Source organism: Mycteria americana, chromosome 1 (assembly GCF_035582795.1).
Source record: "Mycteria americana isolate JAX WOST 10 ecotype Jacksonville Zoo and Gardens chromosome 1, USCA_MyAme_1.0, whole genome shotgun sequence".
Lineage (NCBI taxonomy): Eukaryota > Metazoa > Chordata > Aves > Ciconiiformes > Ciconiidae > Mycteria > Mycteria americana.
This window is the reverse complement of record NC_134365.1, coordinates 64,884,667-64,905,412: the sequence shown is the minus strand read 5'-3', so window position 1 is coordinate 64,905,412 and position 20,746 is coordinate 64,884,667. Positions and strand designations below refer to the sequence as shown.

The following is a 20,746-nucleotide window of genomic DNA, read 5'->3' as shown; positions in this document are numbered from 1 at the left end:
AGAGAGCTACCAAGACCCTCTGTTACATGGTTTACATAGGGATCCCCCAAAACAGTCTTTGCAGTTTGCCAAATGATCATGTGCCTTCACAACCTTAAAAAGTACAACAGAATGTAAACCAGGTGCTTTAAAACTAGAGCAGTGGCTTTGGTTTACTTCTGATGCAGTAGTTTTGTATATAGCTATTACTGTAGATAGGTAGTTTGGAGTTGGTAAACTTCTGTAAAGGAGCAAGGAGGGCAGAAAGCATTCCCCAAAATCCCTATGATCATTTCAAAGCTACGAATTGAAGGATACCTAATTCAGTTACAGTAAACCTGCTGCTTGAAATCTGCTCTATCGAAAGTTAAATGAGGTTCATTTAATTTAAAAATAAGCAAGCCCTCCTCCCCCTCCGAAGACACAAAGATCTCGTTAAAGAAAGGTAATAGAAAGCTCCAAAGAGGCCCCAAGTTACTGTCATAGCATCTTGGAATGAGAAAGTAGGTAAAAAATGAGAGCTAGATGAGGAGAAATTGGTGGCTAGTACTCATGTAATCAAAGTCCACATATATCAGACCATACAATTAATTCCCTGGCCCAGAAAGTGCAATTAATTTTGTTTTCTGGAATATCAGCAGGTTTCCTTAGTTCTTCCTCAGGCCTCTTGCAGTTGCTCTTCAGTGATCGCATACTGTTATTGCACGGTAACCATGGGAGATGATAGGTGTCTTGTCAGCGGAGGGATAACCAGTATGTTTGAATTTGATTTGTTCAAATTTCAAACCGGTTACATAGACTTCTGGCAGTACCTACATACCAGTGTCATATTTAACCTACTTGTCCATAAAGGACAAAATAATGGGGTTTTGGTATTAGTGCTTTTTCAGATCTTTTCCTTTTCTTCTCTGGGGCAAGACTTTGGGCATAATTGTAAATTATAAAGTTATGTCTAAATGCACAGTTCATATGAAATATCAGACCAATTTTAATTTGGTTTTGTTCCTTTCAGGAAGCAAAGTGTAAAAACGTTTTACTAATGTTCCAGGAACTATCTGGAATCCTTTTACCTACCCTAAATTCTGCACTAAAAGTACATGTGAGATGATGTTTTGTCTGTTTTTAAACAAAATCACAAAGAAACTATTTCCCTAAGAGAAGGGAGCTGATGGGAGTGTTTAGAAACTTCTAAACTACCTAGGCATTTGCTTCATAGCATCACAGCAGCAGTGTGTTCAGCACATCCAGCCTCCTTAAGAGCCAACAGTGGCCTGTCCGGTCATTTTGTCTAGTTAGTCGCCTTTGCAGCAGCTGTACTTTAGAATAAGCCTTGTGTGACATTTACTTTTGAGCGAGTAAAACACAAAAAATAACTATGTTTTCTTTTTTGTTTGGGTTTGGAAAATGGTTGAGTTTTGTTTTGATAAATGTCATTCTGTGTGGCATTTGTGTATTCACCCTAGTTGAAAAGAAAAATCTGTGTGTTTGAGAGTTCAGTGGAACATTAGGAGAAGAAATGAAGCCCACCATCTGGGCATGGATCTTGGGTCTAGGGGGCAAAATGGACCAAACTTGGGTGTTGGGTTATTTTGGGAAGGTGGGGGGTTCCGAGGGCATAATTTAAATTAACTCTGTCTAAAATAAAATGTAAGTGCAATAAATGTGCTTTTTTATTCAAAGCTGTGAACCTTTAGGAAAAAAAAAAAAAAAACACCAAAAAAAATCAACAACAAAAAAAATGCACATCATTCCTTCATGAGCCTTGTGTCCTACCTGCCTCCCCTTACTCCCCCCTCTCCACACTTCTCCTCAACTGACAGAAACCTGACAGTGGGCAACCTGCATGTGTTGGCAACCCAAATTAGCGTTGCTTTTCTTCTGGTCTCATTTGTGGGGATTGGGGAAAGTCCTGCCCCCTACTTCTTGCCACCCTTGAAATCCCTTTGGGATCCAGTGCTGACCTGTGCTGCTAGAGCAGGGTCTGCCACTATTCGGGATGCACGAGCCAGCCCACCTGTGCTGCGGTCATCCTGACTGCGAGTACAATACAATGCTCCTCCTGGCCCTTCATCCTCCAGTTGTAACTTCCCACCTCATTTCAGGTGTAGCGATGGTCTCGCAGGGCTGGGCAGGTGACATTTTTCTTAAGCAATTGCAAAAGTAATTAGTCATCAGCTGCCTAATTGGATCCCTTTTCCCCGTTGTCAAAACACACATGCAGGCTGGCCACTGTTGCCTTCTGTGCCTCTGCCTTGTTTTGAAGGAGCAGGTATACGTGTTTGTAATCTGTTGTGCATTATTTGCACTGTCTCTCTCTCTTACTTGAGCGCAGGCTGCTTCTCCTAGATTAGGAAAGGCGCACTGGTCTCTCGGGGGGCTTCCACGTGAGGCGCAATGCATATTTTTCATTAAAAAGTGACGGAAGGTGTAGCACTCAGTAGTTGGAGCCTGTGGAGGAGTAAGAGAGGACTGGCTTGTTTAAAGCTTATAGACATACAGATCTATATCCTTTAAACTTGATTTTTATATATAGTCAAGACAATGGCATTACCTCATAATACAGAGGCTTGTTTATGAGAGGCAAAGCATCTAGTAAGGAGAGGAAAGGGAAATTTATATACAGATTTGATTTCTTTTGTTTGTTTGTTTGTTCCTTAGTGCAATGAAATGTATGTCCCACCAATTTAAACTCTGTGCTAACACATTCCTTTCAGCTTTTTTTTTTTTTGACCACCAGAGGTTTGCAAGGGGCTCATAACTGCAAAGTAGAAGGTCCAGTCTGGTTACTTAAACCAATTGTGTTAGTAGATTTCCATAGCTGCTTTTTAAAATCTACAATGGAGTAATTGTTTTGAAACTTGTATTTATTTTTTAATTCATAAAAAATGTTTATTTTCGGTTTCCTGTTACATAGGTCATGGCAACTCCCCTTCTTTCCTTCTCAAGTTTCCCCTGTAATTCCAATACAACTTATTTTTCTTGTTTGTTCCTTCCCCCTTTACTTTTGTTGTCCCTTCATTTGTACTTCAGAGTTTTTCTCATGTAAATTTGTACAATGGGAAATATTGTCCAGTTTGGTTAGAGAGCATGGAGACTTAAAACATATTAAAATTTGATAGCTGAATTCAGATTGAAGAAAACTATTTCTGTGTAAAGTTATTTAAAGAACTCTGTATTATATAAAAGGCAAAAAGTTCTATGTACTTGATGTGAATATGAGAATACTGCTATAATAAAGATTGACTGCATGGAAAAGTCTGAAGGAGATGGTTTATCACGTAATTCACAACTCCTCTTCTCCATGAAGTTCCAGAGGTACAACTAAGGTGGTTAAGGGGAGGGAAAAATTTACTTTGATGTTGTTGCTTTAGAATGTAACTCTGGAAGGAGGAAAAAAAAAAAACCAAAACAACCACCAAAGGATGCCTGGAGCACAGCCCACCTCCCTTCATCTTCCTTATGCTGGACCGCTGCCTCCTTGACCGCTGTGCTTAGCCCTACAGCGTTTTTACCTTTGCAGAGGATTTCACTTCACAAGGATTATTCTGGACTTTGGTAATACCCAAGGGTGATTTCCCCCTCAACCTGGGGAAAGCTTGGCACCAGTTGGTCTGGGTTTTCTTCAGGGTAACTTACCCTGCTTCTATGGCAATTGTTATTCCAACTGTTATTTGGTGACAAGATTTCAGTAAAAGGGCTTTAAGTTAGCTTCTCTGCAGTTCTAATGTGGACAAGTTTTATTTCCCCCCACCCTTTTGGTGGTTACGATGGGAATGATGGGATTCTTACCTACTATGCATTCATGGAAGTTTTAAATCACTCTCTGAACATGGATGTATCACCTTATTTCTTGGGGGCAGCACATTATATATTGAGCAAACATGACAGAAGCTCACGTGGGCTCAAGTACCCCACCTCTAAAGCTGTAATGTTCATTCTCCAGAAAGCCTACAGCACTCAAAAACAAAGTAAAATTTAGAGGTTGTTTACAGTTCACTTTTATTGAAATAAGGACCAAGGAGCCAAAGCTTTAGTTCCAGGGACCTCTTTGGTTCCAGGGACCTGCAAGTAACAGAAGAGAATCCTGAGAACCTTTTCACCCATCCTTTTCTCACCCCTGAGAGCAGGGGAAGGACCTCCTTGATAGCATCCATACTGCCTTCAGCAGTAGTTGAAGCTGTTAGTTTTAGAGCCATAATGTGGCACAGCAGCTTGAGATAAAGAATTAATTCTTTAATTATCCTATTTAACATAGCAAAATGCATCTTGTTAAGATTGCATTTAGCATCTTAACAAGCAAAAGCCTCAAACCTTCAATTGCACAGGTCTCTCTAGAAACAGAGAGAGCATGTCCTCAAGCTTAGGTAATGCTGGGTCTACAGAACAGCATAAAGAAAATAATTTTGAACTGGTAGCAGTTAAGCTACAACTCATCAAAAAATAAGCTGTTACACTGCAGGCTTATATTGCCAAAACTAGACTACCTGGACTCAAGCGTTCAGGTACCCAAAAAGAGTGCGTGTGAATCACAGAATCATTAAGGTTGGAAAAGACCTCTAAGATCATCTATTTCCAACCCTGTGAAGGCAATAAACAGTGCAAACAAGTATCTGCATTCTGTACAACAGATCTGGCACATTTACCTTTGGAAGTGCGCAAACGATTGCTGAAAGCAGGGTACTTCTCATAGTACTTCTCATAGAGAAGGCGGCCAGTAAGCAGCGCCAGGCACGGTGCCCTGGCACTGTATCACAGCCGGGAGCTTTGAAGCAAAGGTAAAGCGCAATCCAGGCTGTGTGTGCGCTGGTGACTGGGTTTATTGCTGTTCAAAGCAAAGCCCAGCCTAGGTGCAGGCCCCGGGGGCAGCCGTGCTAGGGCCGCCGGGCCTGTGCGAGGAGGGGCGGCAGGAGGCGTACCGGTGTGCTGCCGGGAGCGCCGGCACCCGCGGCTGGAGCCGTCTATTCCGCGTCGTCCGGAGGGATGCCGAGCTCCTCGTCCGTCCAGGCCGAAGGGTCGGGGTAGGGGAAGTGGCCCTGGGAGAGAGGCACGGTCAGAGCTCGGCCGAGGCCCCGGCCCCCGGTCCCCGCCCGCCCGCCACCGCGCTGGCCTCACCAGCACCATGTCCGAGCTGTGCCAGAAGTGCCAGAAGATCCAGAACCACATGAAGCCGCTGAGGAGCTCGCTCCGGATCACCTGCGCCCGCGTCAGCTCCGGGAACTGCCGGTACCGCGGCTGGATGTGCACCCCGCCGCCCGCGCTGCAACAAACGCACCACCGCCGCCTCACTCCCGGCCCCGCCGGCACCCGGCCCGCCCGCCCGCCCCGCTCCCCTCGCCCGCCCCACTCACTGCCGCAGCCCGGTCGCGCCGCTCCCGGGCCGCAGCAGCCGCCCCGCCGAGCGCCCCAGCGACGCCAGCATGATGGCAGCTCCCCCGCGCCCCCAAAGTCACCCCTGCCACCTCCCAACAACAGCCGCGGCGATTGGCCCGCCCGGCGCCTACCAACTACGGGTGCGGAGGGGCGAAGAGGCCGTGGGCGAAAGCGAGGCAAAGCACCCCGCGCCAGGCGGCGGCGTGGCACGGAGACACCTCCGCACCGCCACGCTGCCCGCGCCCCGCGGGTGGGCCCGCTGTGGCTGCGAGGGCACCCCTGCCTCCCCACCTCCCCCGGCACTTGGGAGCGGCGGGACGGCACCAACGCACCGGCGGGGGGTTCCTCGTGAGTCCCAAAAGTTGACGTCGCCCACAGAGGCCGCAGAGGAGGGAGCGCGGTGACCTCCCCAGCCAAACCGCTCATTTCGGAGCGGGGGAGGAAGGCGACGCCGGCTGCGTCGTTTAGGAAGGGGCTAAAGAAATAACCGGCCCCTCTTCTCCCCCGCTAGGCGGCCCACTTGGTCCAGCCCACGGCGTCCGGTTGCATAGCAACGGGGCACGCGCGCGGTAACGGCCGTGGCGCGCGGTCCCGGGCGGCTCCGGCTGCGCCTCCCCGCTATGAGGGGGCCGGGCGGGCCCCGGGCCTCGGGCCTCGGGCCCCGGGCCTCACCTTCGTGGTCGGGATGCGGGCGGGCGCGGCCCCCGCGGCGGCGTTCCTGAAGGAGCGCCTGGTGCGGAGCCTCTTCCTGCTGGCCGGCGGCCCCACCCGCGCCCTCTTCAACGTCGTGGCGTTCTCCAGCAAGGCGAGGCGGGCGGGGAGCGGGCCGGGTGGCTGGGGGCACTCGCGGCGGGAGGGCGCCAGCCGCCGAGGGCGAGGCAAGGCCCTCGCTGTAGGCTGGCTGCTGTGGCGGGAATGCAGGGGCGAGCTGTAGGACGCCTAAGCACAGAAATACCGATAAAGAAATACCTTCTCATGCATATCTCACGTTAGCAAAGAGCTGCATGTGTGACTGGGCTTTTGTTCTTTCTCTCTCTCTTTCCTTCCTTTCTTTCTTTATTTCCATTCTTTCCTTCCTTTCTTACCTTCTTTCCTTTCTGTCCTTCCTTCCTTCCTTTCTGTCCTTCCTTCCTTCCTTTCATAGGTGTTAAAATGGTGCAACTGCCTGGTCAGATGTTCGCTCAGTAGTGTTACCAAAGCAGCAGCCTGGATTCGATCCCTGCCTTTTGAGAATGGCACGAGTGCTGCGAGCGGCTTGGCTGTGGCGCTTGAGGACCCAGCCTGCCAGTCAGTGTATCTGTTCACTGACATTCTCCCAGAGCAAGAGACAGAGGAAATCTGCCAACTTGTTATGGAGAAGAAGTTGCATCCAGTACATGTTGTGTGTTTTCTGGGAGATTTAGGTGATCATGAAAGAAGCAAGCAGAAAATAATGGAGAGAGTAGCCAGACAATCTGGGGGGTCCTTTCAAGTGATCAGACTCCCCACTACTGCTTCTGAAAAGGTATACCACTAATATAAGATTAGTGCGTACTAATTAGTTCCTTCTGAATCTTTATTGGATGACATATTTCACAAAGTAGAACTGGGGAGGAGTTTCTGTGGCCCTCTGGAATGGTAACCTTATTTGCCTGGCAGTGTATGAACAAAGCAGTCTGTGGACAAAGATTTAAAATAGGTTTGGCATCTCTGTGACAGGCTATACCTGACATCCCGAGCTGGCATATCCACCCTTCTAATTGTATATTACTTGTACCTTAACTCTCTGCTTGTGAGAAAGAGCACTTCACATAGCCCCTGAGCAAAAGGGATCATCGCCAACACTTCTGGTCAAATTTGGGTATATCTTGGTCTAGCTCCATTTACTTCTGCAGGGAAAGACTCACCCTGTAAAGTGATTTCATTGAACTTTACAGACAGCACTTGATAAGAGGTGTTTACGACAGGTGAAGGTGAAGATCCCAAAGGAAAGAACAAATGCCTTGCTTTGATTTTTACTTTTTCTTTGCTAGGTGACTGTACAGCTTTGCCTACGGCCAGTGTATCCTGATTCACAGACTTCGGTGTTGTTTTACTCTTAGGCAGGTGTGGTCGGACACTGTATTTTAAATAAATAACAGTATCTTCTAAATCTGTTAACATCCCAAACAGCTGATGTCCTCAGCTGAAACAGCATAGGTTTTGCATGTCTACCCTGTGGACATCCTTGTAGTTAAGGGATTTTAAGTTCCCTGCTCTTCTGAGTCTCCTAGCAGCCCTAATGCATTTTCAGCAACAGTTTACAGGGAATAGCAGCAAACTATTCGACCATTGTTTTTACTTAACACATGATTAACACAACATGAGTTTATCTTTTTCCATAAAAGCTGAACGCATTAATATAAGGTTCATAGTTTCGTTTTTGACTCCACCTCCCAACTCCCTTGCATTTTGTCTTTCTCCCTTCTCGTAGTCCCTGGCATATTGTTTCCTCTCTCATTGTTCTCAAACATTTCACATTTTCCACCCTGCTCAGGCCAAGTGGCTCCACCACTGGCTTTGACCTGCAAAGGCAACTTTGTCTTCCTAGACTCAATCCCCACCTTCCTCATTCTTCCTTGACTTCAGATCCTTTCCATGATCTTACAGCTCTTCCTTGCTTGGAGAGTTTGGGTAGCTGCGTAAGAAGCAGGGTACAAGAAGGAGCAATGCACATGTGACCACTGGCTGCCCATAAGCTACTGTTTGAGAGCCAGGGGCAGATGGACTGGGAGGAAGCCAGCAGGGCTGATATGCCTGCATCACCGCTGAGCACCTGCTCCTGGGGATGGGAGAGGCAGCTCCAGAACCCCCACCCTGCCTCTGTGCTGCTGCCTGTCTCCAAGCTGCACCTGGTCCTGAGAAATTGGTGTATTTTGCAGGTTCAAAGCTCTTTACGAAAATCAATTAAGGTGTAAGCATTAGTAAGAAAGTAAAACTGTTTCAAAGTTTTGAAATAGTTTGGACTTAGATTTTAGTAAGAACACAATTAGCACGCTAAAGCAGAACTTTACCAGGAAAACCTCCCATCAGAAAAAGAGTAGCCAAAATAAACTGCTGTGTATGATGCAGTTTGTTACATAGTAATCAAAAGATAACAAACCAGTAAAATGTCATAACTGTCATAAATTTAAATGCTTTAATTTAAGCCTTCAGCAATGGGTGTGGGGAAGATCTATTACCAGAAAAACTATTTCAAAGTATTTTCAAAGTAAGAAAGTAAAACTGATTCAAGAATCATATGCCTAGTGCCTCCTTCACAGTAGAATAAAATGATGATAGGATCTGAGGTGGGCCAAAATGGCTATCTACTATAGCTTTGTGTATAGTTGAAATGACACGTTGTCCTCCAAACAACGTATCTCATCATGATTGAAGAAACAGATAGACCTGCTCCATATTTAGCAACTGAATAGAAGGCAGGTGAAACACAAGGGGTTTTTATCATATAGTTCTTATATTTTATTTTTTTATATTTCTTCTTTCCAAGCTTGATTTCTTAAAATCAAAGCCATTTGTGATGAGCTTACAGACAGACAGCATAGCACCACAAGATATGATGGAGGAATTGAAACAAAGAGAGAAGTAATATACTGGAAAGTAAATTTCAATTTTATAAATTATATTCCTGTTTAAGAATTTAAGTGTTCAAAAATCATGCTCATCTTCTGCTTCCATCTCCTCCTTCCCCCCTTCCAGGTAAGCTCCATGTCCATCTCACATGTCCAGTGTTGTCACACAGCTAATAAAGATCCCTGTGGCTCTCTGCTGCCAAGATGTCCAGTAACATAGTAAGTTCAAAATCTATAGATGGGTCACTGGAAATGCAGAGAAGAAAAAAGCCAGGAAACAAAGACAATTATTGCGGGGTGGGGTAGATGTCCCATGTGGATTTAGTTTGTTTTCATTGCAGCAAGTTGCAGAAGTTCTGTTGCCAAGGTCTTCATTACTTCTTGTATTTTTGTTTTCTACAGCTTTCCTGTTTGTGCATGGAACCCAGATTCCCTTTGTATGCCCTGGATATCCTCAGCAAAAAGGAATTTCATTGATTCATCCCCAGAGGCTTCCAGTTTCATGAGGGGGGCTCGTGTGTTGGCAAGGAGAGAAGCTGATGGCTATTACTACCTGGGCCACATTGCCCAAGAGGTGAAGGTAGATGTTTATTGGGAACTATCCTTGTAAAAGGCTCTCCCTAGGATCTGTGTGTCTTTTTCCTGTTCTTCCCATGCCTCGCCAGTCCCATGGCCTTGCTGTAAGGTGGCTCTCCTGTGATACACTTCTATTCTCTCCCAACATCCTATTTTCATCTGTTTCCTGATGATGACTGGCTGTTTACTGTGAGGAGTCATGCAAGCAGAAGCAGCCTAGAAATCATTTTAGTAGTTATAATAAGTTGTTATTCAGAGACAATCAAACAAAACAGGTCCCTTATCCCTATTGTCTACTTCCGCCCAGTCTAGCAGCAAAGTCAATTAGCTAAAGAGTATTAGTATTAGTAATCCAAAATGTCTGCCTCCAGGCACCTCCTCCTTACCAAACTGAGAGCTTTCCTCATTCTCTTCTTTCTGTTTCTGGGATTTGTGAGATGATTTTGGATGCCAGACGGAAAATCCCCCTCTGCAGGCTTTCTTTAAAAATCTGGTGCATTTCCCAGTTTGCAGGTTAGTTAAATAAACAGCGATGCTAGTATAGCTGAGGATGGCTGTAAGCTCCAGTGTGGGGTGGAACAGATGGGCACAGCTAACGGCATTAAGGCTTAAATTAAAGCGTTTCAATTTACCACAGTTATGACATTTTACTGGTTTGTTATCCTTTTGATTACTATGTAACGAACTGCATCATACACAGCAGTTTATTTTGGCTACTCTTTTTCTGATTGGAGGTTTTCCTGGTAAAGTTCTGCCTTAGCGTGCTAATTGTCTTCTTACTAAAATCTAAGTCCAAAATGAAAGGAAGAGAAAGGCTGTCAGCCATTTAAGCCCCAGCTTTTTAATTACTTTTAAAGTCCATATTGGACACAGTGCAGTGAAAAACGTGGTAGAAGAGGAAAGCTACATTCCCAGATCATGTTCCGCTTCCTCGGATTTCTGCCACTTCCCTCTTAGCACTTATGTTTGGCCATTAATTGGACCCAGATGTCTGTCTTGCAAACTGTATGTTTTGCTCTTGTAGAGTTCCAGGGAACGCTTTTTAATTGAGTTTGACAGAAGTCACACTCTGAAAGGCAAGGTACAGCTTCATATGCAGGAAACGCCTCTCTACGACATTGTCCACTACGAAGATGCCAGGCAACATCCTCTTGCTCCAGGAGACAGGGTCTTGGCACCATGGGAGGCTAAAGCTGAACGTTTTGGCCCGGGCACTGTACTAAAGGTTATGGAGAACGAGGAGGCACATTTAGGTACGGAGTATTGGCTTTCTTAATAGTGCTAGACTCGCCACGGTAGCTGATCACTATACAGGAAAGAGAACAGTCTCAACCATGGAGAATTCACCACCTGCTGCTTGGGTTCTGTTCATCACCTTTTTTGTTGTTGTTGTTGGCACTAAGCAGCCTGTTCTTTTTCAGTGCCAGAATTAATGCAGCTCCCAGAATTAGTCTTTGCTTTGTTCTGTGAGTGGAAACTTCCTAAAAAGGGGGGGGGGGGGAGCATCCTCCCAACACAAGGAGAAGAATGTTCCTGGCCCTCAAGAGTATTCACCTGATTATCTGTTAGTCTAGTTTCCAGCTTCTGCAGGGTCGAATCCTGGCTTGCTGTGACAAGCGAGAATTTTGCTATCTGCTGTCTCTTCAGAGGAAGTTCAAAAGGTGGTCAAATTTTAAACCTATAAAGAAAACAAGATCATGGAAGTTGTTACAAAATTGTCTGAAGCACAAGCTGTTACTTTTATCTCCTGCTTTCTGAGAGATAAATCACACAGGTTGACATACTTCTAATACATTCTTTGCCTTTTTTTTTTTCTTTAATATGCACAGCACACACCAGAAGGGGAGTGCTTGTGAATTTCTGGAATGGGCAGACTAAGGAGGTGTCTTCTGACCAAGCTCTGCGAATTCCTCTGCCCTTAAGTGAACGCATCATCCTAGAACTGCAGATGCCTTTAGCAGCCAGGCAGATGGTGGTAGATTCAAGCTTGGATTACCCATACATCGTGACACCGGGATATAGAGCCTCAGGCCATTACAGACAGGGTCACTCGGACTTGGACTACTGGCCAAGGGGTCTGTATTCGACTCAGCCGTGTGCTAAGTGCAGCTGTAGGTGTACCTCGCTTCCCCATTGCTGCCTTGCAGCCTGGGAACCCACACGGCCTACAGGGTACAAAGTGCAGCAGGAAGATGCCTTCATCCCAGGAACAAGCTTGACTAAAGAAGAGCTCAGCAAGAAAATAGAAGAGCAACTGTTTGAAGTGAGGATTTCATCTTCAGAAAGTGTTTCCAGAGAGGAAGAGAAAAAGGACGATAAGAGATTGAAGACAGAAAATGTTCCAAAAGATGTTCAGTCTTGTTTGGAAGAGGACAATGAGGTTATAGAACCTAAGAAGGTAAGAAGTGCTTCACCTTGGCTCTTCTGTTAACGTGTGGTCTGCTATTTGTATAACGTCTGCTTTGTTACCTCAAGTTTTCTGCTCTTGGTACCAAAAAACTACTAGAGGTTTTAGGCCTGGCCCTTACGTATGCCTGCTAAAGAATGGAGAGACTTTGCTCTGCACTGTCTTCCTGATCCTTTGACTGGGGAAAAAGCTAGAAGCTGTCATTGTCACTGATTGCAGCAGACTCCTAGAACCTCTTCCACGGATGCAGAATATGAGGAGTGTCGCATAGCCCAGTTTCTCTACATCCTGCCTCTGCATGAAGGCTGTAAAGGCAGGAAAAAGTGTCAGACAGAAGCCTTTACACCAGATAAGGATTACAGTAAGGATTGCTCCATACCAAGGCAGTCCCTGGCATAATGCTGTTAAGATATTTCTCCACCCATGGTAGAGGCATCACCTCTCCCAATCAAAGACCAAAAGACACTTTTGAGATCCTCGGTAGCTGATTTGGTGCTTGTGAACAAGGCACTGGATGAGGATCAGTAAGGAGGAGGTTAATATGCACCAGCTGCTGCCAAGCTTTTCTCCATTGCTCTGCAAGGGTTAGAATCCTGATTTCTGGCAAGTGCCAGAAACGTGACTGTCTTTCAGCCAGAGCTCCTCTGGCCTGATCTCTTTTGTACCAGTTTGGTACAAAAGTACTTCCAGGCAGAAGTACTGCCAGTTTTAGGTCATTTGAAGATGTAGAGAAACCCACAAAGTGATCAGAAATTTCTCTACTTGAGAGTTGTTTCTTTAGTAAAGAACTCCCCCAGAGTTTTTTTTTTTTTTATTCTTTCTTCAACTTCAGTTGCAACTTAAGATCTTACACTGTAAGTTCATGAAACTAACCTGTTCTTTTCTTCATCAGGTCTGGATTAAAATTACATTTCTTGTTATTTCTAGAGTCCTCAGAGGGAGATGGCTCATGCTACGGTTGATACTGCTGTCAACACAGACAGCTGGCTAATGGAGACAGTCCACAAGGAAGAAGCAGACAGCAGACAGCACGATGCTGAAACTGAGGCTAACTTTAAACACGAACATGGTATTGAAATTATAGCTGTTTTATCCAAACATAAGACTTGCCACACAATATCAGTGCAGCAGGCCATCATGTCTAAGATCTGTTGCCATGGTTCTTGATGTTTCAAAAGAAAATGCCATAATGCCATGCTGAATATAGCCACCATAATACAGTATCATTATATGTAGGTATTAATGGTAGTATGGCTTGAAAAGTTACTCATCTTCTTCTCAAGGTGAAAGTATTTTCAGATGGAAGTTGGGGTTTTTTGGCTTTTACAGGAACTGCAGTGGTAGCTTTTGGGTTTTCTTAACCTTCATCATAATGCTCACTATAAATATTATTTATTATAAAATTTCCTTTAAAAATTAATCTGTAACATTAATTATGACTGCCTATAGCAAAAAGATTTCACCAGGACTGTTCTGCAGAACACTCCTTCTCTTATTTGTGCTGAAAATGTGCTTTATAATGTCATTGAGTAAACTTTTGTTCCCTTATCATCCAAAAGTGGCTGGATCATGATTTTAATCAAATTGTTGCTGTTCTCATTTAAGGTAGTTTTGTGACAATTGCAGGCATTTAAGTGAGGACTCTGAAAGCCTAAACCTTTCTCCAAGTGTTATTGCTTTGCTCTGTGTCACTGCCAGTAGAGGGAGAATGAAAAGTCAAACAGAAGTGCACGTTTCCTCCCAGCTGGTGTTCCAGCATCATTCCATACAACAACTGCCACTCAGCTCCACGCTGTCTTTAGCAGAAAGGTGCAAGCAAGCTCTGCCTATGTTCTCAGTTACTCAAAAGCTGTGTTAGTACAGTGTTCTGCCCAGGCTAATTTCTCCTGTCTCTCAGCAGGATGTAGCTCATCCTGTATAGGCTTTGGACTATCAAGAAATTTATAATTTTTGCTTGTCTCAGAGCATTGGCAGAAGAAGCTCATATCTGTCTGAGAAATACCATGTGAACAACCCCTTAGCCTGAGTAGCTGTAAGTGCAGTCAGTGATCTTGTGTTGCCAGGCAAAACTCTTGCTTGACTGCAATGGCAAGCTTGTTTTTTGAAAGCTGGGACCTGTTTTGTGGAGCCTAAAAAATGTCCCGCTTCCTCAGAGGAAAATGTTGGTACTAAGTTATAAAAGTCTTGCCTGAATATATTTTATATGAGAAGACCTTTTTTTTTTTTTCCAATTTGCTTTCTTTTTATAAGCTCTCTATAACCTCTTATGTCCCTGCCCTAATTTGTTTGAAAGGTCTTTTTGAGTCCAGAGTGGCAGAAGCTCCAATCCAGCATTCCCAAAGGAGCCCTTCCCTGGGAAGCAGTGCTTTGGTTCCTTTCAGGCGCCAAAGCTTCTTTGACCGAGTGAATCAATCACTAGAGAAAGACAGCCTGACCATCAAATCAGCTCTACGTGTACAGAGACTACACAGTACCTCCCGTGTGCAGGCTAGGAGATCCACAAATCTTCTATATCTCCTAAAAGACAAAAGCATTACAGTAAGTATTTGGTCCAAACTAGATTTAGCTATTAGGATCAAGTGATTTGTTTATGTCATGTGAGATATACTCTCCTTTGACGTCTTTCTCAAAGGCTTTTACTGCAACAAAAGTTATGCCTATGTAGAATAATGGCTATGCATAAATAGAAACATAAGGTTTCCACTTGGGAATCAGTGTTGTACAGGAACGGGGCACTTCTGGTATTTTTATTCAGCACTTTTGATAGAGTTTTTTATTTCAGATCTAATCTTTTCTAAATAAACCTCTCTCAGCCAGCTCTACTAGATATCAAAAAAACATTCCTCTTCTACAGATACTGAAAGCAAAAAAGAGAAAGTCTAGGTAGCCAGCTGAATCCCATAGCAGTGAGTGCATGTCAGGGCTGGGATGGAACTTCAAGTCTCCTAATCCTTAGGCCAGTCCTTTACCTGCTAGATAAAACCAGTTGTTCACCTCCCTCCTATAAAACACCTTTGATTCTTTCTTTGATCTCTCCCTCTGGATGTCATTAAACACAAACCACCCACAAGGTACAGTTTTTGCAAAGATTGGTAATACACTGTAGAACAAAGGTGTTTACTGCCCCTAGGAAGCCGTACAAATCAATGTGTTAAAAGATATCAGTCAAAATGCTACATGAGACTGGCAGAGACATTATTTGAAGGTCCTGTAGTGTTTTCCAGCTTGTGGTATTAGAGATGTCCTCAGGAAAGAACTGGAAGGAGTCACTCTGTTTGCAGAGGAGCAGCTAATGGCAGGAACATGCTAATTGCAGCTGGGAATAGGAGAAGGGAGAATGCATTCGAGAGAGGAAAATATTTTGTGGAAACTGTTCCAGCCCCAAACAGCTCTAGCAATGTAAACTGGAATGCATGTCTAAGTTTTGGTGATGTTTCCTTTTTTCTTCCCTCATACAGGGCACTGTAAAGAGAACAAAAGAAATAAATATTGCACCATGGCTGTGAAAAGAAGCCTTGTAGGTGCTCCTTAATCTTTTTACACAGCACAGTGCATTTAAAAATGCAAATTAGGAACACTGCTCAGCATTGACATGCAGCTACTACTGAAGAAAACACAAAGACTGCTTGACTGTGGGTAGAAATCTCAGACAACAGGAAGTGAAGAGTTAGTACACCTGCACAGAACTCCAGGAAGATTTTGTGTTTAGCCAGAGGGAGGCAGATATTTATCTTTCTAATAAAATCTAATGAGGAATCTGTACTATGATTTGTGGTCAGAACCTGTATTTTCCATCCAAACCAGAAGCTGACACAAAAACTGGGCAGTTTTAAGCATTGGCTCAACACTGGAACAACCAGAACAGCACAGCCTACTGACCTATGAAGAACCCTTAAAATTGTATTTTCAGGCACCCCTTTCTTGGTTAAGCCTAATCTTCTGTACATGTTTTAGCATCATACTCAGTGTTTTCATGGATGGGAAGTGACACTATAGTATTCATGAGCCACTGTGGCTTCCAGAGCTCAGGAGTGACATTAGAAGAGTAAGCTGTTCTGGTTTTGTACGTTTACAGTTTACATTAGAAAAATATACTAATGAGATTAAGGGTTTGGTTTGTTTGTTTTCTTTTAGAAATCAATCCTTAATGGTGCATCTCAGGAGAGAAGGAAAGAGATGGACTTCAACAGAGCCAAGACTGAGCACAAAAAGTGGCAAGAGGAACAGAGGCAGCTGAAGAGGGAGCAGCAGCAAGAGGCAGATGGCATCCAACGCCAGCTGCGCAGGGACAACCAGAGGTGATACCTAGGAGCTAACTGGTTTTTGTAGTAAATGTCAGAAGGTCCACTCCCTGGTGCTCTCATTCAGTCTCTGAACATCACACATTGTGCCTCATGCTACTGTCTGCAGAGTGGTCATGGTGGTCTACTAATGGGAATAAAACTGATGCTTGAGGTATGGGCAAGTGGGTATGCATGGACTCATCACTTTTAGCATTACCTCCAAGGGCCAATTCCCTTCAATCTCATCCTCAGACAGAAAGTCCTTTTGCCTCCCAAATCCCTGTTCCTTGTCCCTGGCCCCACAGTCCACTTAAGCTTAGCAGGTCCCTGCCCCCATGACCTACTTCCTTCCATGTCTTCTGTTGCCCCTGTGGCTCCACCACCAACACACATAGCCACCTGGCTGTCTGAATTAGTCCTACAGCCCTGTCCACACAATCAATTTCCTTGGTTCCCGGTCTTCAGGGCCAAGAACTCACAGCCACACCAGGTTATGTAGTCAGGTGAACAGATGACTGCAGTTAGCTGACATCAGGCACCAGCCCATTTGGATGTTTTTCCATCTCTGCTTAGGACATGGGTTTAACCCTCGTAACCTAACAAAGAGTCCTGGAATATTAACTGAGCACAGATTGCCAGAATATCTGCTTTGTGTCTTATGCACTGTCTTTTTCTTTTATTGCTCTTTCTTTCTGAGAAATTTGAGAAATTTTGTTTTGGAAACAGGCAGCGATTGCGTCAGAGAACATTGCAAGGGCTGGAGAAACAGCTGGAGGACAAAGACAGAGCTTTGCAGCACATGGCACTGCTCCAGGCTGCTGGGGCAGAGAGGAGCAGGAAAGAATCCTTCTTGCCAAAGGAGGAGAAGAGGAAGGCAAGTCAGAGGTTGCAGTTCTTAAAGACACAATGTTTGCAGAGAGGAGTTGCAGGCAGAACACAATGACAGGAGCTTTGAACAAGAGAAAGAAAGGCTGGCAAGGGCAATTCCAGAAATGTCTTTCCTGTACTACCGTGTTTCCAGCAGTGGCACCATCCAGAGTATTTGTCTTTCACCTGTTTTCTATCCAATATAATTATATCATTTAGAGATAAATAAATGAAGGATAACATTTTTTAATACATGTATAAAGATGAAAGATGGGAAGTAAAATTCTCCATCTCTGTGGTAGAAGGAGTCTTTCTGCATGCAAAGAATGAATTTCCATAGATGAATGAATGAATTTCCATTGCTGACTTCTGCCAGTGATAATTGCAGATGAAATCCAGCATGAAAGCTGGCTGTACAATTGTAAATGTCTTTATTTTTATGTAGGATTTTCTCAGGAGCAGAACGCAGTCACGGCAGGAAATGTTGGAACAAGAATCACAGGAGCAGGACAGGCAACAAAACCAGCAGCAGGCTGCCAAAGGGAGAGTATTCCAGAGCAGAGACCGTTCACACCAGAAGATGGAAAAAGAAGGCCAAAAACTCTGTGACCTCCAGCAGTATCTCAGAGAACAGAATCTTTTGATGCTGCAGGCATCACTGCTAGCATAAGGAAGCTGCAGAGTGGGTAAGCAGGCCCTTGAGCAGTTCACAGACCTGATCTGTACCTTGTAGGTGTGAGTCAGTGTGCTGGAGCTTGGGTGCTTGAGTGCAGTTGTGACAACCGGAATTATGATTCCTGGAGAGGTCTTCAATCTCCTTTCATTGCACCCAGAGTGCATTTTCACTGCTCTGTCCTTTACATGCCTTTCTTTTTGGCATTACTATTCTAGTCCACCTCTGCCAAACTGTTCTTCTGTCTTATGCTTGTGCAGTGACCCTGCTGACAGACCCAATTCTGCAACCAAGAGCTACCTTGGTATTTAATATGAAACACAGCCATAGCGCCGAGTTTCTGCCCCAAAGGCATCTGAAGGGGGCTGGCTCCTTCCATAGGACTCCAAGGAGTCAGCGCCGGTAGTGCTGAGTGTTGTAGTCTGAGGCTGGTGGGGCAATCCTATTATGGGGCAATCCAGAGTGGAGCAACAGCGGACCTGGGAGTTACAAAAGTGATTCAAAGCGCACAAGACCTAGAGCCTGGCAGAGAGGCATCAGGTTGTAGCTGCTTTCAAGATGCAAATGACAGAGAAAGGAATTAGTTAAGTGAAGGCATGGGCCATACAATAGCGTAGGAGGTGAAGAACAAGAATGAAGGTCAAGAGAAATACCCTGGGAATGGGTCCCTCAAGTGAAGTGTGGAAGCACAGGCACAGGTTATATCCTGCTAATACAAGCCTGCAGGGAAATTAAATACAGGCCTGAAAAGGCTACTGCTGCTGAATTCTGGGAACTTTCTGCCCTGCTGTGTTTCTTCCAGAGCAGCACCAGAAGAGCATATTTCTTACAGATCAAGGACCAAATAAAATAGGAAGTGTAGTTATGTGATGCTGTCATCATATGACTTACCTTGCTATGTTAATGTTACATGAAATATGGGGAAGGAGAGCTGGAGACCAGCTGGATGTTAAAAAAACCCAAACAACTGCAGCAATGAAAATGTACCTGCTAAAACACAATGTAACTTACCCACTGCAGTTTCCATTATTAACAACTGACTCTTGCAAGTGTCCCATTGTACATGAGTTGCAGAGATCCATAGGGAAGAAGTCTCCATACATATGACAAAGTTGTGCTACTTCCTGCCAAAACTGCTGTAGGGGGCAGGGCAGGGATCCAGCGACATGAGGTGCTTCAGAAAGCCTGACAAGACACCTTGGAACCCTCCAGCTTGGGCTTCAGGTAAGTGTAGATCTTCTGTCAGGGCATATGTACTGCTTGGAATATGTAGGCCACTCCCCTAGAGGAGGAGTGACTTAGCCCAAAATGCAAAAAGGAAGATTTTTTTTGTGACAAGCCACCCTTTCTAGGCATTGTGATGAGAAAAACGTCTGTTCTCTGAAATACCTGTCTTTGGAGAATCACCAAACCCAATGGTGAGCTTGGGGGTCTGTTTTGCCTACGATCTTACTTTCAGGCTGGCAGTCTCCAAAAGCAGGAAATCTTATGTCAGAAAGATACTCAAGTATCTTTGCAGGTAGGGTGCCTGATCAGAATAAACAGACTTTTTGTTCACTATGAATAAATGAGGAGAATGCTACAAAGACAAACGAATTGGTAAATTGACAGTTAACAAATTGTGTAAGAAACCGAGGTAGCCAGTAGCGCTATAGGAGGAGAAGAGTTCCCCATTCCGGCTACAGGGTAAAACATAGTTACCACCTGAAGTGCACAATGCAACTTGCTCATGACTCCCTTGATTTTCTAAGTGCATTACTGACTTTCCTTAACGAAGCCTGTGGTGTCAGCCACTCCTGTGGACAAGCTACTGGCTTCTCCCCTCCCCTGAAAGGAAACAGTAAGGCACATCAGTTTTCTGCAACAGGAAAGGAGAGCAGAGGTTTTTTAATGCAGTGTACTCTGATGAGTGGCGATGCCTTCATTCACAAAGGGGAGGAGGAGCTTATGGTTGTCACATCCTGAAGTGCTGTCCCTATTCCTCGTATCATCAGAAGTACCAAATACAGTGGCTGTGTCACAGAGAATGCTATTACCAGCTTTGGGTAGCCAGAAATGTAACTGTTCTTTTCATGTGGGTATTTAGGAAAGGAGAATGGCTATGGCACAATTTATTTGCTGGAACCCTCAGAGCTATATCGAATGATGTTCTTATTTTACACAAAATTATGCTAAAATACATATTTATGACACCTTGCTTTAAGTAACAAATACCTGGAACCAAACTAGATACAAAATTTAAATGTTGTTGCCTGACATTCTATGTATGCTTAGAAACATGTTACACATTTTCTGGCACATCACTCAGGAAAAGAATAAGTATTATAAAAATTAACCCCTTTTACAGGAACACAGCACCAGTGATAACAGCAGTTCCTTAAAAAAAAAAAAAAAAAAAAAACCAACAAACACCACAAAATTTAAGAAAACTTGTAAAAGGGAGCACTTTTGAAATTCTGCCAAATCTTTTGAACAGCCAGCAGTTTCTGAGCATTAAGTCTCAGACTGTGTTCCTCCAGAGATAACCGAGAGTCTATCCCTTCAGTTTTCCCCAAAAAGACAGTTAAAGTTAAGTCTCTCATCCAGATGGTTACAAACCATTCTAAGGCCTTAATAGCTAAAAGGGTTATTTTTAACTTTAGGATTCATAATATGCATGAAGCATCCTGAAATTTTTGTTTAAAAAAAAAAAGGGAAAAGGAAAGAAAGATGAACCTATATATAAGGTGAAGGCTTTGACATTTTGTTTATTTGTTTAAATTAAGGTCTTAAAAAATTATAATTGCTGCATATGTGGAAACTACATGTGAATCAGAGTTGTGCATTTTAGATATGGAATTCTATCATTTGGTTTAAGCTCTGTTTGGCCTCTGGAAAAGTTGGCTGAAATTTGTTCAGCAAGAACATGGGTGGCTGTGCCCAAGACCTACATAACTGATGGACTCAGCCCAGGCTGCACACGCTGCAGAGTGCTGTGCCTGGCACCTCCACCCCCCCACCT

At 44.4% G+C, this 20,746-nt stretch overlaps 2 protein-coding genes across 3 annotated transcripts; one reads left to right on the top strand and one right to left on the bottom strand.

Annotated features, from left to right (window-relative positions):
- Positions 1-1,683: 1,683 nt before the first annotated feature.
- NDUFB2 (NADH:ubiquinone oxidoreductase subunit B2) lies at positions 1,684-5,471 on the bottom strand. Of its 2 annotated transcripts, none has more exons than XM_075503403.1 (4): positions 5,328-5,471; positions 5,092-5,236; positions 4,896-5,012; positions 1,684-2,427 (listed from the first exon to the last, which is right to left on the bottom strand). In XM_075503403.1, exons 1-3 carry the CDS (start codon positions 5,396-5,398, stop codon positions 4,938-4,940), a joined length of 291 nt encoding a protein of 96 aa, XP_075359518.1. In that variant the 5' UTR covers positions 5,399-5,471; the 3' UTR covers positions 1,684-2,427; positions 4,896-4,937. The 2 variants fall into 2 exon arrangements, with proteins under 2 accessions (XP_075359518.1, XP_075359508.1); XM_075503393.1 differs by lacking the exon at positions 1,684-2,427 and adding an exon at positions 3,960-4,041.
- A 140-nt stretch (positions 5,472-5,611) lies between these two features.
- Positions 5,612-14,100, top strand: LOC142410580 (uncharacterized). The gene is made up of 7 exons (XM_075503379.1): positions 5,612-5,697; positions 6,494-6,853; positions 9,067-9,158; positions 9,342-9,519; positions 10,540-10,768; positions 11,345-11,913; positions 12,850-14,100. Exons 2-7 carry the CDS (start codon positions 6,701-6,703, stop codon positions 13,087-13,089), a joined length of 1,461 nt encoding a protein of 486 aa, XP_075359494.1. The 5' UTR covers positions 5,612-5,697; positions 6,494-6,700; the 3' UTR covers positions 13,090-14,100.
- The last annotated feature ends 6,646 nt before the right edge of the window (positions 14,101-20,746 follow it).